We start from the raw sequence: 18058 nt of genomic DNA, 5'->3' as shown, positions 1-18058 counted from the left end.
TAATAAGAATTCCACGAAATACAATAGGCCTTCGCAGCGCTGTCGCTGCTCGGGCCTAATAAGAATTCCACGAAATACAATAGGCCTTCGCAGCGCTGTCGCTGCTCGGGCCTAATAATGAGCAAGAGGCATGGAAATGATGCCATACTAGCTTGGACGTCGCCCAGAATAAGAAGAGCCATTGAAGGCTCTTTAAACACAAAAAACCTTAATTGAAAACTGTGGGAATGTGGAAGTCAACTGTAGAGGCCAACTGCACAAGTCAACATCAATTGTGACATATACCAAGGCAATGCTCTGTCTCCACTCCTATTCTGCATCTCTCAGCCAGAGAGACAAACCAAATTCTCCCTTGTAATTTAAAAAGTTTTCTGATCTCAGCCAGATGATTGCAAAGAATTCCAAAGTGAAACAGTCATCAGTCACCTCCTCTACATGGATTACATCAAGCTGTGTGTCAAACGTGAGCGAGACCTTGACACTGATTGGTACGTCATTCAGGCTTGAATAAAGGATCACAACAGGGTTGAACTACCTGAAGGCAAAATTGCAGATGTCCAGGACAGCTACAAGTATCTTGGAATCCTGGAGACAAATGGCCACTATGATAAGGCTGCCACAAGCAAATACCTACAGAGAGAAAGGCAGGTCCTGAAGTGCTATCTGAATGGTAAAAACAAAGTCCAAGTCATCAACACTTGCCAATCATATATATATATATATATATATATATAAATTATTAAAAAAAATATATATATACATATATATATATATATATATAGAGAGAGAGAGATGCTACATTGCTAGATGCTAGATTTGGGTTTTGGTAGTAGCAGCTTAAGCAGGAAGGCCCAAACATCCCTTTCCACAGCCTCCTCTCCCAGCTCTTTTGTAAGGATTCCAAGGCAAGAGACAAATTCTCTCCAGTATATTCTGGGTCTTCTTCTCCTCATAGTTGGACATGCTTGGAACACCTCCCTATGGAGGCATCCAAGAGGCCTTCTTACCAGATATCTGAACCACCTCAACTGGCTCCTCACAATGTGGAGGAGCAGTGGCTCTACCTTAAAGCATTCCCAAGTAACCAAACTTTTCACCCGATCTCTACAGAAGAGCTCAGCTGCAGAGAAAACTAATTTTGATCGCCTGTATTCAAGATTGTTCTTTTCTTTTCTTCACTACCCAAAGATTGTGATCAAAGGTGAGGGTAGAAATGTAGATCTACTGGTTAACAGAAAGCTTTGCTTTGCTGCTCAGATCCCTCTTTACCACAGCAAACCAGTAAAAAATATGCAAAATATGCAATACTGCAGAAGTCGCATTGAGCCATCTGTCAACCTCATGCTCCATTCTTGCCTCACTCATGAACTAACCCCTGAGATAATTAAACTCCTTCACTTGAGGCAACACCTTACTCTCAACCCAGAGAGGGCAGTCCACCCTTTTCGAACTGAGGACAATCACATTCGGAGGTGCTGATCTTCATTCCAATTACTTTGCACTTGACTAAATAAACACTCTAGTGAGATCTGGAGATACTGGCACAATGATGCCAACAGGACCATATCATCTACAAATAGCAGATACAGAGTCTTGAGGCCGCAAAACTGGACCCCTCGCTGCACTGAGAAATTCTGTTCATAAACGTTATGAACAGAATTGGTGACAATGGGCAGTCCTGACACAGTCTGATTCTCACCCAGAAGAGGTCCAACTTAATGCCAGCAATGTAGACCAAACTCTTGCACCATTTGTACAGGGACTGAATGGCCAATAGTAGCAGACCAGTACTCCTGGTAACACAGTCAAATGTGTTATTCAAGTCCACAAAACACATGTAACTGGTTGGGCAATCTTCCATGCCACCTCAAGGAGTGAGGGGGCATGGACACCCTTATCTTTGAACTGTTTTGGACAAACCAAGACTAGAACAAACGTCCAATAATAGAACACAGCTCAAGTTACACCTGATCTGACCTGTATGGCCCCTCTTGCAAGTGGTGGGCCAAAAGGAAGGCAAACCCATGTTGTTCATTCAGACTGAGCCTACATCTGAATAAATATTTTGTCAGTTTGCCCTAGCAAGTTAATGTACATGATCTTAACATACATACCCATTGGGGTTCCAACACCATAGGCTTTGGAGTCGATAAGGCCTCCGATCTGGGTTAGGTTACAGTTGCGCTGTGTTACAAACTCAATGGTGGTTGACTCCATGAGGAATGCATAGTCTGAGGTGAGCACACGATGAATGCCTTCCTCAACATTCTTCACCATAACAGAGTGCCTCCGACTGCTCATGAACTCCCACATCTTATCATAGGTAGAAATCTTTGTTTTCTGCAAGGAGACACAAATTGACATTGTGAGAAAAGCAGTAAACTCCTGAGTGGACAAAAGAAACTATGAGCAGAGCATTTACAAAACTCATTTAAATGCTGTCAGTGTATAAGTATCCAGTGAACAGAATTTACTCCGGTTCTGATGGCAGTTTACTACTACCAATTTTGTTAAGTTACTACACTGAAACACATCCCACTTCATCATACCTTTAACATAAAGTTTATGTGGTAATACCAAAAGCATTCACTCTTGGACTTGAGTGGATTACAAACAATTAACTTTTTTCACTTGAACACACTTACAAATAGTGTCAAACAAATAATACCTGTCTCCTTTTTTTTACACTGCATTCTTCTTTCAGTTCTTTAAATGAAAAAAAAAGTTACCAAGCAGGCCCCCCATTTTTCTCAACAAAACAAAACAAAAAATAATTGCTGGCCAGCAAAAAAATGTTCATAAAGAGCTCTATATTAGTGATGGGAATGACAGTTCTTTTGAGTGTACTGAATCCCTTAGTACTGTGCTGGAAGTGGTGTTGTTTATTCGTGTACTGCACAAAAAATTTTTTTGAACTGAATGATTTGGTGAACAAATCTTTTGAACGAATCATTTTAATGAACTGATTCTAGGGAGTCAGTACACTCAAAAGAACTGCCGTTCCCAACACTACCAGGAATGATGGTGGCGGCTGTCCTCCTCCACAGACACAGGAAAACCTCAGCAGTCTCTCTCTAATATTTGTCCACTAACAAGAAAACATCATATAAGCAGGCATAAAGAAGTCAGGCGATGTGCAGAACACACACGGCTCTGACATTCTAAGCAGCTCTGAAAGTCTAAGCCCACAAATCCTACTAGGAACTATTATAAGCTCTATTTTAACACAAGGTTTAATATTCTCTATCACAAAAATGTCATTGCATAGAATCATGAGCAATGTTAAGTCAACATAAAATGCATTTCATCCAAAACAACACATCTTGGACTTTAAAAAAATAATGGAGAATTCACGTAACATGTGATTACTTACCTGTTAGCTTAACTCACAATGCCCACAGTAAACAGGTTTGGTCTCTAAAACTTTACCAAATTACTTTTGGCCTGGTACATAAAATCATAATACAGATGATATTACACTTTACCAATAGTGCTCACTTAGCAGGAAAACATTTTATTATCAGGCATAAAGAAGTAAGGCGATGTGTAGAATGTAGATACAGATGTCTCGGCTCTGCGAGAACTCTGAAAGTCTTAGGCAGGAGTCATACTACATAAGAAGTCAGAAAGTTGGCTCTCATTCACTTGGTTGTTTAACAAAAATTGCATCACTTTGTTCTTGTAGCAGCTTTGTCCACCACTTCTTCACACAATACAAGGCCCCGGCCAAACTTTTTTTCATAGGGGTTTACACCAAGTATTGTATGATTGGTCAGAAGTTGTTGTGGCGTGTTTTTGCAGAAAAGCTAGTGAGCTCTAATGAAAGCAAAATGAAGTCATTTTGCTTCCATTAACAGCCAAGGCTGTTAGAAAATACAGCTGTCTTTACAACTGTTATAGCAAAACAAGGACAGGAGAGTTGAGAAGCCTGTGGGAAGAAACCCATTTTAACACTGTAGGAAGAGGGAAGAGCTTCCCGGGAGTTTTGAGCCGAGTGTGGACTATGAAAGGTGTGTGCAAAAATGAACAGCTTGCAACCACGTGACTGCAAACTGACTTCTTGAGTTCCGATGGAACCTTAAGCCCACTAGGAACTAAAGTTGTAAAGCTGCCATATTTAACTCTAAAGGGTCATTTACAAACAAAACTAAAAGAATACTAGTATGACAGCAAATACTAGTACAACAATAAACAGAAATAAGAAAACAGCTGGGTCACATAAACAGGTCCATTAAACCTTCAGAACCCTTTACACTTTACACTTTTTTACTTTCCAAATTTCATAAGGAAAACATGTTGTTTGCTTCAGCAAAACTTTATTGCAGGTTTAGAAGCTGTATGTAATATCTGTCTGGTTAAGTCATTATTGTTTAAGAAGAGAACATGGTCTCAAGAAGAAGAGCATGCTAAACAGCATTAGGGGTGTAAACTGGTATAAGAATAATGTTCATCTTTATTGCCTATGTTACTACATTACCAAAAGGGAGAAGTGGTGGCATTATCAATGGCTTTCTACACCTGTAATCACTGAGAAAAATCCAAGAGTGCATTACTCTCATAGGGAGAAGATTTGAAAGCATTTTTGAAACCAATTGCAACTTAATTAAGTCACATCTTCAAGGTCCCACCTGCTATTATTGTGTGTAATGACTTTTTGGGGCAGGTCGATATTTTAGATCAACTGGGTGATTTGGAGAGTGCCTATCAGAATCTTTTGGAGTCACCCTTGACAAATTGGGCGATTGAGCACACAAGCTTCAGACTGCTGATAAGGCAAGATCAGTGGTTGTGAATACATGCAGTGTAAGATAATAACCTACACTCAAAGTCAGGCAGAGAGCCGAGGTTAGCTTCTTACAGCTTCTAGACAGGAATTCAGAAATGATTACATGGAAAACACAAGGAATGCACACAATAAATAGCTTCCAAATCAAACAAAAAAACACTCCATCCCCAGGTTCGCAACATACTTTATCTGCTGTATTCATTTACTTTCAGAACATCAAATAAGTAATTCCAAGCACATTAAATTATTTAAAGTATAGATGCAAAGAACTTTTTTATTACTGACTCAAATTATCACCAGCCTGATACTTTATTTATGCTGTCTATACTGAGATACAGTGTTGCCAGGTCAGAAATGTAGGATTATCGTACCAGAGACATAAAATTATCGTATTTTGAGGGAAATTATCGTACACCTGTCATAACCAAAATAACAAGTCTATTGATGCGCTAAAGTCACTCTAGTGTTGAATAGTGTCTGACAGGTACTCAGCACTTCTTCTTCCAGACTGGCTCTGCTTCTTTCTTTCTTTCTTTTTTTTTTGTCACTCATGGGGCGGGCGCAGCAGACTATTCAGCCAATCATAGCCGTTGTTCTGAGGCAAACGCATACACGTCACTCGTAGCTCACATTTATAAAAGCACGATTGGCTGAAAATTCCAGCCAATCATGCATCTGTTTCCGGAAACAAATGCCTTCAGGGTTCACAAAAAAAACCCTGACAGGCAGTTGCGACAAGCTGATTACAACTGATTACAACCACACATTCACGGAATGGTCAAATTATCATATATTTGGCCTCTTTTGGGATTAATGATCGTACATCGTACAGAGGGCAAAATTATCATACAAATACGATAATTATCGTACACCTGGCAACACTGCTGAGATATATCCCTACTCCAAAAAAGTCAAAAACCTATAGATGACCGGTTTTGTTACTTTAAAGTGGCTGTAGATTGATAAATCATTTACAATCTTATTTTGTTTCAAACTTGTGAAGTGAACTTCAGTTGAATTGCTTTTAAAAGTTTAAACACAAATTCATATCAGTATATGAAGTTAAATACCTCTGTTTGTACATTAGACAACAGAAATTGTGGGTGAGTTCCACAAGTCAAAATCTTTATCACCCTTAGTTAGATCAGCATTACATTTCTCTGCACTACTGACTCTGTAATTCAGTTTCTAGTTTTCTTCCTCATATAGATGTCAACATTAGGAATAGTTTGTGATGAACTAGAAATAATGTCTTGGTCTGCAAGTGAAATTGTTTAATATTACATCTTTCTATCCATTTATTTTCTGTACTTGTAGTTTTGTGCTAGGACATTAAAGCTAGTGCTGGTCCTTCCTGGTTCCTTTCCTTGACACCAAACCTGCCCATTAAACTCCTCGTCTCCTCTGTTTCCTTCACCGACATGTCCAGTAAGATCTGCTCCAAACAAATCTCCACTGTTTGACAGAGCAGGCTTGCTGCAGCCTGCATTAAATAAGACATAGTAACATTTTTAGTGGTCATATCACTGAGCTAAAACCAGTACAATGTGTCCACAGGGCAGAACATTTTTATGTCCCAATGAGATTCTGTGGAAGCTTCCTTGCAGTCCCTATCACTGCCAACAGAGATCTATTGGTGAATGTTGTGAAAGGTGAAAATGGTGGAAACGAGACGAGTCACAAACCTGACCCAGTGAGACCTCAGTGAGGAGACTCAGGCCCTATCTGGTCAGGAAGGGGAGAGCAACCCTCCAGATCAAGATAACATCACCCAGCCTGCTGTGACCGGGGAGGATAGTCAAGACTTGCTGTTTGTTCAGCCCGCTGAAATTGCATATGGAACCATGCCGTGCCAGGCCCTCACTTACCCTCACCTAGCTGGGGTGGTGAACCCTGCGTTCACCTACTATAACTCTCCAGTAATGGGGCCCCTATCTCCTTTTATGGCCCTTCCGATGCAGGCAGGGATGGGTTCCAGTGAGACTCCCTTTGCCACCTGGCTCTGGTCAGGAGGCCAAGAAGCCATAAACAATGAGATGCAACTATTGGGCCCAGTGAGAGACATGGACTGGAGATAACGCAGACCTTGAAGGACACAGAGCCTGGGAAAGGAAGAGGGAGTGAAGAAACCAACATCAATAGGCTTTTGTATGATTCATGCTTAAACTCTTCTCTTTTTTCTTTCTCAGCACCAAGGATGGGGAGGGTGTTGTAACTTTACCCTGTTGAGCTAAGTCATCAGTAGAAGGCGTGTTTTAAGTCCACTCTGTATTCAAATAATAAAGAAGGAGGTAGCAAAAAGTTGTTTTGCATAATCATGAAGTGATGTCTAATAAAACTCTGTGACAGGAGGAGGGAGCAGAGTTCTTGGGGGATAACGTCTTGACGTAGTGTCACTGAGAAACGGAATTTACTGATTTTCTAATTTTTGTCTTTTATTTTTTCCATTTTTAATCACATAACCTGTATCTGGGATATAATCTAATTTTTACACCTTCAATAAAGTTTGGCCGTGAGGCGTATACCTGATCGGTGACTCCTGGGTTCTTTCCTGCGTCCTCGGTAAGTTCCTGAGTGTGCGTTCTCTCTCTGCTGGTTTATTGCTGGTGTGGTGACACGAAAAGGGCACAAGCTGAGCTAAGTTAGGGGTGCCAGGGTACCCCCCCCTTCCTGGTTCCAGTCTAAAAGCCTCAGAGGGGAGTGACAGAGGGGATCCGGGGCTCATCGTGGACGCGGGCTCCGTTTGGCCTGTCGCGTCCTCGCTGGGTCCTCGGGCCGCCTCTTGGCTAAAGGAGCAGTGATTCACCGTCTGGAGCCGCGAGTCAATCAGTCAAGTTGCATCGTTGTTTTTCTTTTATTTTAAATCCTACTCATCTGGTAGTCTGACAAGTCTGTCATGATAATTTGAGGCAGGTCGGACGTCTGGGTGGTTCACAGTAGGTGAAAGGTGTGGGCCGCAGACCTCCCAGCAGAGGCTGGATTCACCGTGAGCACGAAGCAAGCGGGTGGATTTGACTCAGCATCAGGTGTTGACTCAAGCTGTCTGGACCTCGGGCCTTTCTACAGTGAACACGGTCAGTGACTGTACTACTGAAAAGCTGCAAATAAGTCAAAAACTGAGAGTGAATCATGGAAAAAACATTCAAAATTTTTAATCTTTTTTTTAGGTGGGGCTGATTCCAAACTTCCCTTATTAGACCCTCCAGGATTTCGCGATGTTGCGATCGCAACTATTAACACAAAATCAAGCAAACCCCGCAAAACCTTTCCTCAACTTAACCCAATATTTATTGTTTCTAAAGTGATTTGCCACCGTTTCTGCGGTCTAGTGTCTTCTTTGTGGGTTTGTGTAGTGTGGAATACAAAATAACCCCAAATAACTCACGAAGAAGACATGCAACGTGACATCACATCCTGTTAACATCAGAATGCAGAGAGAATGCAGGAGCAGTGACCGAAGCGAAAATGTGCGCTAATGGTTCACATTTGCCTTCAAAGATTTCAGCAAAGGACCATGCAAAACACAGCAGTAAAGTTAATGTTAAGTTCCCTAAGTGAACCACCGCGCGTGAGAGAAGGGGTCAGCAGAGAACGGCTGGCCGACATTGGCGTTCCTGTTTCGGGTCAGCCATGAGCTAGACGCCGCTAACTCCGCGGAGTGCGAATATCCAACATCCAGCTTAAAACTAACTTCAGCGGTCGCAAACCAGTTTCCTACCCAGCTGCACAAGAGTGGGGGGAAGTGGTTTTGCACGTCCTGCAGTGTAATCATTGAACATAAGTGCAAGTCTTCTATCGACAAACACTTTGTGTCTGCAAAACATGTGAGGAGAGCTGCAGACGAGGGACAATCCAGAAATGGTCATGAATGTCAGTTTATAAGCTATCAGAGTTCTCAAATAAAGCACCTTTTGAGAATGTCAATGTTTGTTGGTAATTATCTTACAAAACTAGTAAGTATTTTTGGTTTATATAATAAAAGTCATAGTTTTTTATTGATTTTAGAAAATTTTTTTTGCAAATTTTAGGAAAATGCCCTGCAAAATCAGGCATTTTAGCCCGCAACAATCACAAAAAATGCCCGCGAAATCCTGGAGGGACTGCTTTATGGACCAGCTAGTAAAAAAAGTTTAAAAAAAAGAAAGTCCACCCTTTTTCCATCTCAAGGGCTTTATGTATCAGGATATAATTAAAAAAAAATCTGATCTTTACCAGACCGGAAAACAAAAAGACACACCAGACTCCATCTTGTCATTATTTATTAAATGAAAACAAAGCTAAAATTAAAAGGGATATAAAAAAACTGTTAGTCTAGCTTTTTCTGCTTTCACAGGATTTTAAAGGTTAAGTATCAGCCAGGAGTGGCTGATCAAATGTATTGATAAACTCATAATCAGAAGTGAGACCACCTACATAAAATCATGAGTTTTGTCAGTTCAATGATCTGGAGAATACAGGCGTCAAGGAGGACACTAAATGGAAGCTGGGAAATGTTTTATCCTATACATATGAGAAGCCCATGACCAGTTTATGACCTGCTTAGATTTGTTTTTAACTTCATGAAAGATTTGGTTTATATGCAAGTGTTATGCAGGTTTATGATCTGAAGGTTGTGACTAATTACAATAAAGTTTTTTAAACTGTAATGAGTTTTAAAAAGTTTTTATTACCCCTGCCAAGAGATTATGTTTCGGTAGTGTTGGTTTGTTTGTTTGTCTGTCCGTCTGTTAGCAAGATTACTTAAAAACTGAAAAGATTTTGATGAAATTAAATTGGCCTGGCTCACAGTCTCCTTTCTAATTCATCCCAAAAATGTTCTATTGGGTTGAGCCCAACTCCCGAAAAACAACTCCACACCTTAATCCCTCCTCTGCCAACCTTTAAACTTGGCTCAGACAAGTACTGTTCTCCTGGCAACTGCCAAATCCAGACTCATTCCTTGGATTGCCAGACAGAGAAGCGTGATTTGTCACTCCAGAGAAAATGTCTCCACTGCTGTTGAGTCCAGTGTTGGCGTGCTTTACACCACTGCATCTGAAGCTTGGTGATTGCACTTGGTGATGTATGGTTTGGATGCAGCTGCTCGACCGTGGCAACCCATTCCATGAATCTCTCTGCGCACTGTTCTTGACCTTATTTGTAGGCCACACAAAGTTTGGAGGTTTGTAGCTATTGACTCCTCAGAACATTGCTGACTTCTATGCACTATGCTCCTCAGCATCTGCTGAGCCCGCTCTGTGATTTTATGTGGTCTTCCACCTCATGGCCGAGTTACTGTTGTTTCCAACCATTTTCACTTTGTTATAATACCACCAACAATTGACTGCAGAATATTTACTAGTGAAGAAATTTCACAACTGGACTTATTGCACAGACAGCACCCTACCACAGTACTACACTGGAATTCATTGAGCTCCTGAGAGTGATCCATTCTTTCATAAATGTTTGTAGAAGCAGTTTATATGCCTAGGTGCTTGATTTCATACACCTGTGGACATGGAAGTGATTGGAACACCTGAATTTAATGATTTTCAAAATCGTACTTGTACTTTGTTACATTTGAAATCACATTTGAGTTTAAAAAACAAAAACAAAAATCCCATTTAGAAAAATTGCCCAAATTAACAACTATGGTGACTGGGTCTGTTGCTTACCATTCAGCCAGCATTAGGTCCAGCTATAAGCGATGATGTGTAGTGAAGGAGGGGTTTCTCTTTGAAGCAGAACCATACAAATAGAGTACAAACTCTGTCCACTTGACACACTGTTTTGTCCACTAGTGTGGAAATGATGTGGCTTAAACCAAACTGAGTTGATATTTTATAGAGGCATACAAGATGGAAGGCTAACAGTAAAACCTCCGCCTGAATTCTGACGAAACTGAACTCAAAAACATGCAGTAACCTCCCAAACATATTTAGCAGACCATCTTGACTTAAGTTAAAGGATGGTAGCAGGTTTATTCAAAAGTATTTGCTCAAAGAGAATGAACTGGAGCTTCTAACTTCAAACCTGCACAGGCACGTGAAGGTAAGATTAAAAACATAATTGCATTGTTACTTTGTATTTACAACAAAGTTTTCAATTTAATAAAATTCTTTAAACAAATATCTGTCAATGACATTGCTTAAGTTGGTGAAATAAAGGTTTGGCAAGTAACTAGTTAATTATGCCAGTGCTAAACATACATGACCAAAAGATAGATAGCAAAGTAAACTTTCAAACTTAAGTCACGTAAACCAGCAAGTTATTACCTGCTTTTTATGTTGGGACAGAAAACTCTAGCAAGGTTAATTTTATTTAACTTTGAGTCTGTTTGATAATTTGCAGATCACTTCACTGACCAAATCAAAAAAAAATTGTATAAGTTAGATATTATCTGAAATACAATTGAATTAGTGAAATGAATGTCATACTTAATTTGCTTGACTCCTGAAAGTGGTGTCTTGACCACCTTTTAATGTGGCAGTAGAATTCATGTTATTTGACAGTCTGATGTTTATTTAACCCCTACATCACTCATGTAGATCAATCAAAATCAAGGGGTAAAATTTTGCAACTGTAGCAACATTCATCCATCCCCTTTACCTGCTTTTCCTTTCCCGGTCACAGGAAACTGGTGTCTATCTCCAGCAGTCACTGTGCAAGAGGCGGGGGACACCCTGGACAGGTCTCAAGTCCATCATAGTTCCACATAGAGACAAACCATTCACACTCTCACTCACACCTAGTGACAATTTAGAGTTATCTATAAATCTAACCTACATGTTTTTGGTCTGTGAGAGGAAGCTGGAGTATTCAGAGAAAACTGTCGTGTGCACAGGAAGAACATGCAAACTCCACACGGAAAAGCCTGCAGACCGCAAGGCAATCCTTGCTGTGAAGTGATAGCTCTAACCACTGCTCAGCCATGTCACGAGGGGTGGAAAATGGCTCCCACCACTGGCCAAATGCGGCTAAATGTTTAAAGTGGCGTGTAAATTTGACCAACGCACCAGCCACCATGGCAGGTTTGCAATTTGAACAGAAAAAAAATACATTCAAATTGTACTCCTGACCTTTAGGGGACAACAAAGGCATTTCCCCTAGTCATTTTAATTTAAATAATGCCAGATCACATCAAGAGCTATTTCTGTGGTCGCTCCTCCCCATTATGAAGCACCAAACTAAAAAAAATGGACCAAAATTTGGTTCATATTCAGCATCTAGGATGCTGACACATGCAGAGTCACGTGCGTACACCGTCAAGCAGAAATATGTAAAATGTTGCAAAAACCTGCAAAGCAAGCAAGAAAATCTTTTTTTAAATGTGCTGAAATTCATTCCGATGGCAGCCTTTTCTCTTCTGTGAGGAGCAGCAGGAGTAGCTCTACTACTCCCGGTTTACCTGAAAAAGGTCCAAGTACAGAAAGTATCCCAAGAGCTTCATGGGTATGGAGGACCAAAACTGACATAATTAAATATAAAAGCAGAAATATATAAAAGGCTCAATAAATAAATAAAAGGCCAAATAGATAAATTAATATGCATAAATTGCACCAGTTAATTTAAAAAAGGAGAACCTTACCCCATGTTTTATAAATTAATTGACATTCTTATTTTTTTTCAGTTTAGTTCCAACAAATTATATTTTTAAGCCTTATAGATGCATTCTTTTCTCCCCATAAATTTTTTTTTTTATTTCCACGTGTTGCTTTTACATTTGTCTGTGTGCAAATGTACGAATGTAAATGATATAATTTGAGTGTACTGGTGGGTTTTGTAACCAAAGGAGGCGTTACACACAAAAAATGACAATGGAAATGTTCATACGTCATCTGATAAATTCAGTCACACCCAGTCCAGCTCGAATAAACAGTTGTGGCTGGTGGAGAATTTTTTTTTATTTCCACCCTTGCATGCCACCCACTGTAACAACATACAGTCTTAAATGTTATTACAATCTGATTTTTCTATCTGGATTATTGTGGGGCTTCCGACTGAAACTGATCTCATGACTTTCTCCAATTGTGGGTTCTGCCTCTATTGCAATGATGACCTAATCGATGACCAGATCGGCCGGACATCTCCTCAGCTGCTTTGTCACATCGGCTGGACGTCTCCTCTGCTGCACGGGTGGACCGACCAGATGTCACCTCTGTCTCTCCGGTGGATCAGCGGGACGCCACCACACCCCTCTCTTCCACGTTTCCACCTCCTCCTGCTCCCGGCTCACAGTTTCCATCAGGTTCTGGTTTGGTTTTGGACTTTGCATCATTTTCCACCCACATAATGAACTGTTCCCTCCCTGGGGTGCCACCTTATCGTGGTGGAGGGGTTTGAGTGTCCCAATGATTCTAGCAGCTATGCTGTCAGGGGCTTAATGCCCCTCGTAGGGTCACCCAAGGCAGACAGGTCCTAGGTGAGGGGCCCGACAAAGTGCAGGCCAAAGACCCCTTATGATGAGTAAAATTATTGGACACAGTGTTCCCTCGCCCGGACGCGGGTCATCGGGGCCCCACTCTGGAGCCAGGCCTGGAGGTGGGGCACGTTGGCGAGCGCCTGGTGGCCGGGCTTTCACCCATGGAGCCCACCATAGCCTGAAGAGGATACGTGGGTATACGTACGTTCGTATTTTTGCCCTCTTTCAGGCAGTATAAATGCTTTCTCTGTAAATCTTATAGTTCTGTCGCAACGAGTGGAATGCTACGTGATCGCGCCAAAATTCAGGTACTTTCGCTTTGTGTCTTTGCAAAAAAACGCTCATAACAAAATTTTTTACCAAAATATTTGCCTTCTCCTCATCAGTCACAGCAATAATACATCCATCTTTCAAAACTGGATATCCACATTCTCTTCTGATCCCATTCATTTCGTTTTACCATACCCCAAACTACCCAAAATCTTTACCGCACCTCGCCCTTTCGTGAGCCTCATTTAACCCCCCCAGAGGCGTTTGGAGGAGAGTCTAGCCAGTGCTGCCCTGTTTTAACCCAGTGTGAGATTCACTTTGAGCTGCAGCCTTCCTCATTCCCGTCCAGTCGAGCCCAGGTTGCTTATGTGATCTCCCTCCTGACTGGCAAGGCTAAGATCTGGGGCACAGCCGAGTGGCAACAGGATTCCCCCACTTGCTATGATTACAGGAGCTTTGCTCGGGAGTTGAATCATGTGTTCGACCCCTCCCCACCAGAGAGAGAGGCTGCAAGGGGATTATGGAGGATCAAGCAAGGCAAGGGGTGCATTCACAAATATATTATTGACTTTCATTCTTTAGCCTCTAAGAGCGGATGGAACGGTGAAGAGCTGTATGACGCCTTTTACCAAGGACTTAATGAAAATATCAAAGATGAGCTCTCGACCCGGGATCCACCTAGGGACCTCGCCAAACTGGAATCTTTGGCCGCCCAGATCGATCAGAGACTTTGCAAGAGGAGGCTGGAGAGAGCGACTGTGCAGCCCAACAGGACCCAAGCCAACTTCCCCGGGCGCTCCAACACTCCCCCGTTCCCAGGGCGTTCCTCCTCTCCCCCCTTGGAACCCATGCAGATTGGTCATTCCAAGTTGTCGCCGACCGAGAGAGAACGAAGGTTAAGAAGTGGCCTTTGCTTCTACTGCGGCATTGAGGAGCACCTACTCTGTCTGTGCCCAGCTAAAAGGTCAGCCTCTTCTGTCATTAGAAGTACAATGTTTTCTCAAAGGTTCTCTACCAAACCGCTCTCTCTAGTAACTATTCAGGCATAATTTGTCGTTAATGGTCAGCTTTTTCCTCAGTCAGCGTTTGTTGATTCAGGTGCTGACACTGAGTTTTTGGATGTTAATTTAGCCCATTCTCTCAAGCTAAAGTTACATCCTAGCACTAGGAACTCTGAGGTTCAAGCTATTGACGGACATGTTCTTCAACAGGTCAAGCTCGAGACCGAACCCTTCAAACTGATCATTGGAGGGAATCATCATGAATCCACCACCTTCCTTACCTTCAATTCTTCTAGCATCCCGGTTATCCATGGCGCTATCTGACTTTGTCGGCACAACCCACATCTGGACTGGCTTTGTGGTGAGGTTGTGGGCTGGAGCCTTCTCTGTCTCACTACCTGTCTCCCCTAGCTACTAGAACCCTCAAAGCAACTTCTTTCAAGCACAAACAAGAGGAACCTAACCTCACTCAGGTCCCTAAGCATTACCAGGACCTCCAGGAGGTGTTCAGTAAACACCGAGCCACCTCTCTACCCCCTCATCGTCCCTATGACTGTGCCATCAATCTTCTCCTTGGCACTTGCCCCTCTAAGGGATGTCTCTACCCCCTGTCCGGACCAGAGGACCAAGCCATGAGGGACTACATAGGGGAGGCACTTCAAGCAGGCATCATCCGTGCGTCATCATCACCCGCAGGAGCGGGGTTCTTCTTTGTAGGCACCTTTGTACCCTCTGCCTCTCATGAACACAGCTTTTGAACGCATTCAGTGGGCCCCCATCTTTACAAAACTCGACTTACGTAACGCCTACCATTTAGTAAGGATTCATGAGGGGGATGAGTGGAAGACGGCATTTAATACCCCCACCGGGCATTACGAATACCTTGTTATGCCCTTTGGCCTTATTAATGCTCCTGCAGTTTTTCAGGCATTGGTCAATGATGTACTAAGGGACATGGTTGGATTGTATGTTTTTGTTTATCTAGACGACATCTTGATTTTTTCTAAGGATCTCATCATGCATGTTGCCCACATACGGTCCGTGCTACTCTGTCCTCTCCAGAACAACTTATTTGTGAAGGCTGAGAAGTGCGAGTTCCATGTGTCCAAGACCTCATTTTTGGGCTTCATGATTTACCCCAACCAATTATCTATGGAGTCTGGCAAGATTTCGGCAGTCCTGGATTGGCCCACGCCTAAGGACAGGAAGCAGCTCCAGAGGTTTCTGGGCTTCGCCAACTTTTACTGCCGTTTCATTCGTAATTACAGTATGGTGGCCAATTTGCCCCAATTCTGCGGACAACTGGGGATCCAGGTGAGCCTCTCCTCTGGCTTTCATCCACAGTCGGACGGACAATCCGAGCGTTGCAACCAGGAGGTCGAGTCAAAACTCAGGATGCTGTGCGAACAACCCAACTAAGTCGTCTTCTATGCCCCCCTGGGTTGAACACACACTGAATTCTTTGCCCTCCAGTGCCACAGGCCTGTCCCCATTTCACACTGTGTTTGGTTACCCCCATCTTCTCCCTCCAGGAACGTTCCGCTACCGTGCCTTCTGACCATGCTGCTGCAAGAAGGTGCCACCGAGTCTGGAGTTGGGCCCATGCCACTCTGTTGAAGACTTCTGCAGTTTACTCGCGGTCAGCTAACCGGCGGAGAATCCCTGCACCTGCCTACCTTAAGGGTCAGAAGGTTTGGCTGTCCACTAAGGATCTTCCCCTGAAAGTCGAAAGTAAGAAATTGGCTGCTCGTTTTGTTGGACCGTTTCCAATATCTAAGATCATCAATCCTGTTGCTGTCCGCCTCCGCTTACCTGCTTCTATGCGAGTCCATCCTACTTTTTATGTTTCCAGGATTAAGCCCCTTTGCACCTCCAGGTTATTGCCCTCCTCCAGGCCCCCTCCTCCCACCCGGTTCCTCGACGGAGGACCAGTCTACTCAGTGCGTCGCCTGCTCCGCTCCAGATGCTGGGGGCGATCTATTCACTACCTAGTGGATTGGGAAGGCTATGGTCCAGAGGACCGATCATGGATTCCGGCACGCCATATCAATGATAAGTCTCTTATCAGAGACTTTCATCGTGCTCATCCTGAGCAACCTGGTGGTCCTTCTGGTGCCGGACCTTGAGGAGGGGGTACTGTGATGATCATGTCTGTTTCTCATGCCTTGCCTTGTGTTCTTGCTAATCATGCTCATTCTTGCCACCTGCATCTCCACCTTGATTGTTATCTCTCCCACCTGGTCTTTGCTCTATATATTCTCCTCTCCTGCTCTCCTCCAGTGCCAGATTATGAAAGCTATTAAGGTAGTAGTTCTCCAGCGTTTCCTGACTGACTCCCGGTACTTCTCCCTTGCTCACTTTTCTTGGACTTCCGATTACGCCTTGCCCCTGATGGAACCACGTAGGGTTACTATTATCTGGACTTCGACCTCTGCCTGTTTTCTGGACTTGGACCTCTTGCTCGCTCCCTCAGATTTGACACACACTCTCGGCCTACCCGGTATCGACCCCTGCCTGACCTCGAGAATCGAAGACCCCAGTATTCCTACCTCTGAGGAGCGTGGAGTCTCATTACCCCTCTGGGAGTCCCATTCATCATCGTGCACCAGCTGTCCGGTTCGTTACTTCACCGCTCAGCTCCCCAGAGCTACTGCTCGTGGCCCAGTCGCTGTGTGATACGCTTCTCTTGTTTACAAATAAGGCGGTTTCAACCGCCCACTCTTGTGTTGTGGCTGATTTTCCAAGTCTGCTAACTGGTTCGTGTCACTCAGAGATTTAACCTGTCAGTTTCCACTGTGAGGAACATAGTAAGGAAATGGAAGACCACAGAGACAATTCTTGTTAAGCCCAGAAGTGGCAGGCAAAGAAAAATATCAGAGAAGAAGACTGGTAAGAACAGTCAAGGACAACCCACAGACCACCTCCAAAGACCTGCAGCTTCATCTTGCTGCAGATGGTGTCACTGTGCATCGTTCAACAATTCAGCGCACTTTGCACAAGGAGAAGCTATATGGGAGAGTGATGCGACAGAAGCCTTTTCTGCAAGCATGCCACAAACAGAGTCGCTTGAGGTATGCAAAAGCACATTTGGACAAGCCAGCTTCATTTTGGAATAAGGTCCTGTGGACTGATGAAACAAAGATTGATTTGTTTGGTCATAAAAAAAAGGCATTATGCATGGCGGCAAAAAAACACAGCATTCCAAGAAAAACACTTGCTACCCACTGTAAAATTTGGTGGAGGTTCCATCATGCTTTGGGGCTGCGTAGCCAATGCCGGCACTGGGAATCTTGTAAAAGTTGAGGGTCGCATGGATTCCACTCAATATCAGAAGATTCTTGTGAATAATAAACAGGTTCAGTTCAGGAACAAGCTCACCATCCTCCCCTCCTGCCCCCAGCCAAACAGACATCCCACCCTCCTTTGACCCACAGCTTTCCTGTAACATCTCAGATGTTTTATCCTCCACCTCAGTCATGGACTCTTCTGCTTCCACAAGTTTGTCTTCACCCGTATCAGGAGATGCTGCTGCCCCCTTTGCTTCCCCCTCCCACTTTTCTGTTTCTAGAAGTCAAGTGAAGAGGCAGCTGGAGAGACTGA

At 43.1% G+C, this 18058-nt stretch overlaps 1 protein-coding gene across 3 annotated transcripts in view; it reads right to left on the bottom strand.

Moving 5' to 3' along the window:
• Positions 1-18058, bottom strand: part of grik2 (glutamate receptor, ionotropic, kainate 2) — a 649386-nt gene that overhangs the window by 52275 nt on the left and 579053 nt on the right. For all 3 annotated transcript variants that reach the window (XM_037980176.1, XM_037980177.1, XM_037980178.1), the window contains one exon: positions 2115-2340. In XM_037980176.1, coding sequence (XP_037836104.1) covers positions 2115-2340 — 226 coding nt within the window. The remainder of the gene's footprint in view (positions 1-2114; positions 2341-18058) is intronic.

This window comes from Kryptolebias marmoratus, linkage group LG16, assembly GCF_001649575.2.
Source record: "Kryptolebias marmoratus isolate JLee-2015 linkage group LG16, ASM164957v2, whole genome shotgun sequence".
In the NCBI taxonomy this organism is placed as follows: domain Eukaryota; kingdom Metazoa; phylum Chordata; class Actinopteri; order Cyprinodontiformes; family Rivulidae; genus Kryptolebias; species Kryptolebias marmoratus.
This window is presented reverse-complemented; position numbering and strand designations above follow the sequence as displayed.